The sequence below is a fragment of the Austrofundulus limnaeus genome, unplaced genomic scaffold, assembly GCF_001266775.1.
Source record: "Austrofundulus limnaeus strain Quisiro unplaced genomic scaffold, Austrofundulus_limnaeus-1.0 Scaffold1015, whole genome shotgun sequence".
NCBI lineage: Eukaryota > Metazoa > Chordata > Actinopteri > Cyprinodontiformes > Rivulidae > Austrofundulus > Austrofundulus limnaeus.
This window is the reverse complement of record NW_013953417.1, coordinates 35,362-36,654: the sequence shown is the minus strand read 5'-3', so window position 1 is coordinate 36,654 and position 1,293 is coordinate 35,362. Positions and strand designations below refer to the sequence as shown.

General features: G+C 37.1%; 1 protein-coding gene across 1 annotated transcript in view; it reads right to left on the bottom strand.

Annotated features, from left to right (window-relative positions):
- Window positions 1-1,293, bottom strand: part of ptpn9a (protein tyrosine phosphatase non-receptor type 9a) — a gene marked incomplete at its 3' end in the record, with an annotated part of 45,337 nt that overhangs the window by 24,160 nt on the left and 19,884 nt on the right. Inside the window, 1 exon segment of the mRNA XM_014030201.1 lies at window positions 202-291. Coding sequence (XP_013885655.1) covers window positions 202-291 — 90 coding nt within the window.

Genomic DNA, 1,293 nt, shown 5'->3' with positions numbered 1-1,293 from the left:
AGTTTTGGTGTGGCAACCATGGTTTTTCAGTGCCCCCCCCCCATGGCCCCCCTGAAAAACTTTCTGCAGGCACCACTGCTTTCAGAACCTCCTCTCTGGTGGTTCTAAGTGGTTTTTTATCTTATATTTTGTCCTCTAAGACAGAAGTTTTTATGTGAGAAGCACTGAGCGACGGTGGAGGAGACTTCAGACCGTTCTTACCAACACTGTAAACTTCCCACTGAGCAGCTCTGAGCGAAGGGGCTCCTCGTGAGGCTGGAGTCTGACGATTCCTTCTTTCAGTCGGGTTTCCTGAAGAAAACAGATCACAGCAGGTAAAGTAGTGTTTGGAGACTACAGAACGTTGCCATTTTGTCTCAGCTTCCTGTCTGTGAACAACAGTCACTCAGACATTAAAACTCCTGACATTAAAAACCCTGGAGAAGGAAATTATCTTCAGATTGCTTGAAAATGTTATTTTAATTGACCTTTAAGTTTATGGCTACATTCACAATGCAGGCCCTAATGTTCAATTCAAATTTTTTTTAATCTGATTTTTGGCATTAACGCATGCGCAGAAAAAGACGTGAATCACATTCAACCGGCTGTTTGTTTACAGAGCTAGCATGAATGCTACTTTTAGCATGTCGCATCTGAAATTGTTCAATCAGAGCCGATTAAATCACTATCTGACATACTTGTTTAGATCAGTGTTTATTTATTTCCAAACCTGCCTGACCATATGCTCCAGTCAAGCATTATATTTTTGGAGTATTGTGCTCGAAGTAAAGTCTCGAACTTTAGGATCCATACAGTTCACGACCGAATTTATACGTTACAATCATATGTTTCTGCGGATTCCCGGAATAATATCAAACCATGATAAGACTCAAAGATGAGGCATTGAGATGTCTCTATCTTAAGTCACTTTAAAATAGTCTGAAACTGAATTTGCTCATTTATTATTTTTTAAAAATACATCAAACAACATCATGCAGAAGTTAAAGTCTTCACGTTCAGTGCAATATTTTCTTTATGACACAAATATCCTGAAATATTGAAAAGAGCAATCCCAACACATTAAACCTGTTTATGTAAAAAGCTCTTCCTTGTCTTTTGAAAAAATAGGATGTCAAACATGTAAAAAGCTTTGAAAAGTTTAAAAACTTGATTAAATGTTGTTAAGATAAAAAAGAAATGCTTCAAAGTTAGTGCTTAACAACTATGATTTCCAGTGGTTTGTTTTTGTTCCATACTGATGCTCTCATTGACCCTTTAATGTGGCTGTATTACAGAAAATTTATACATAAATTA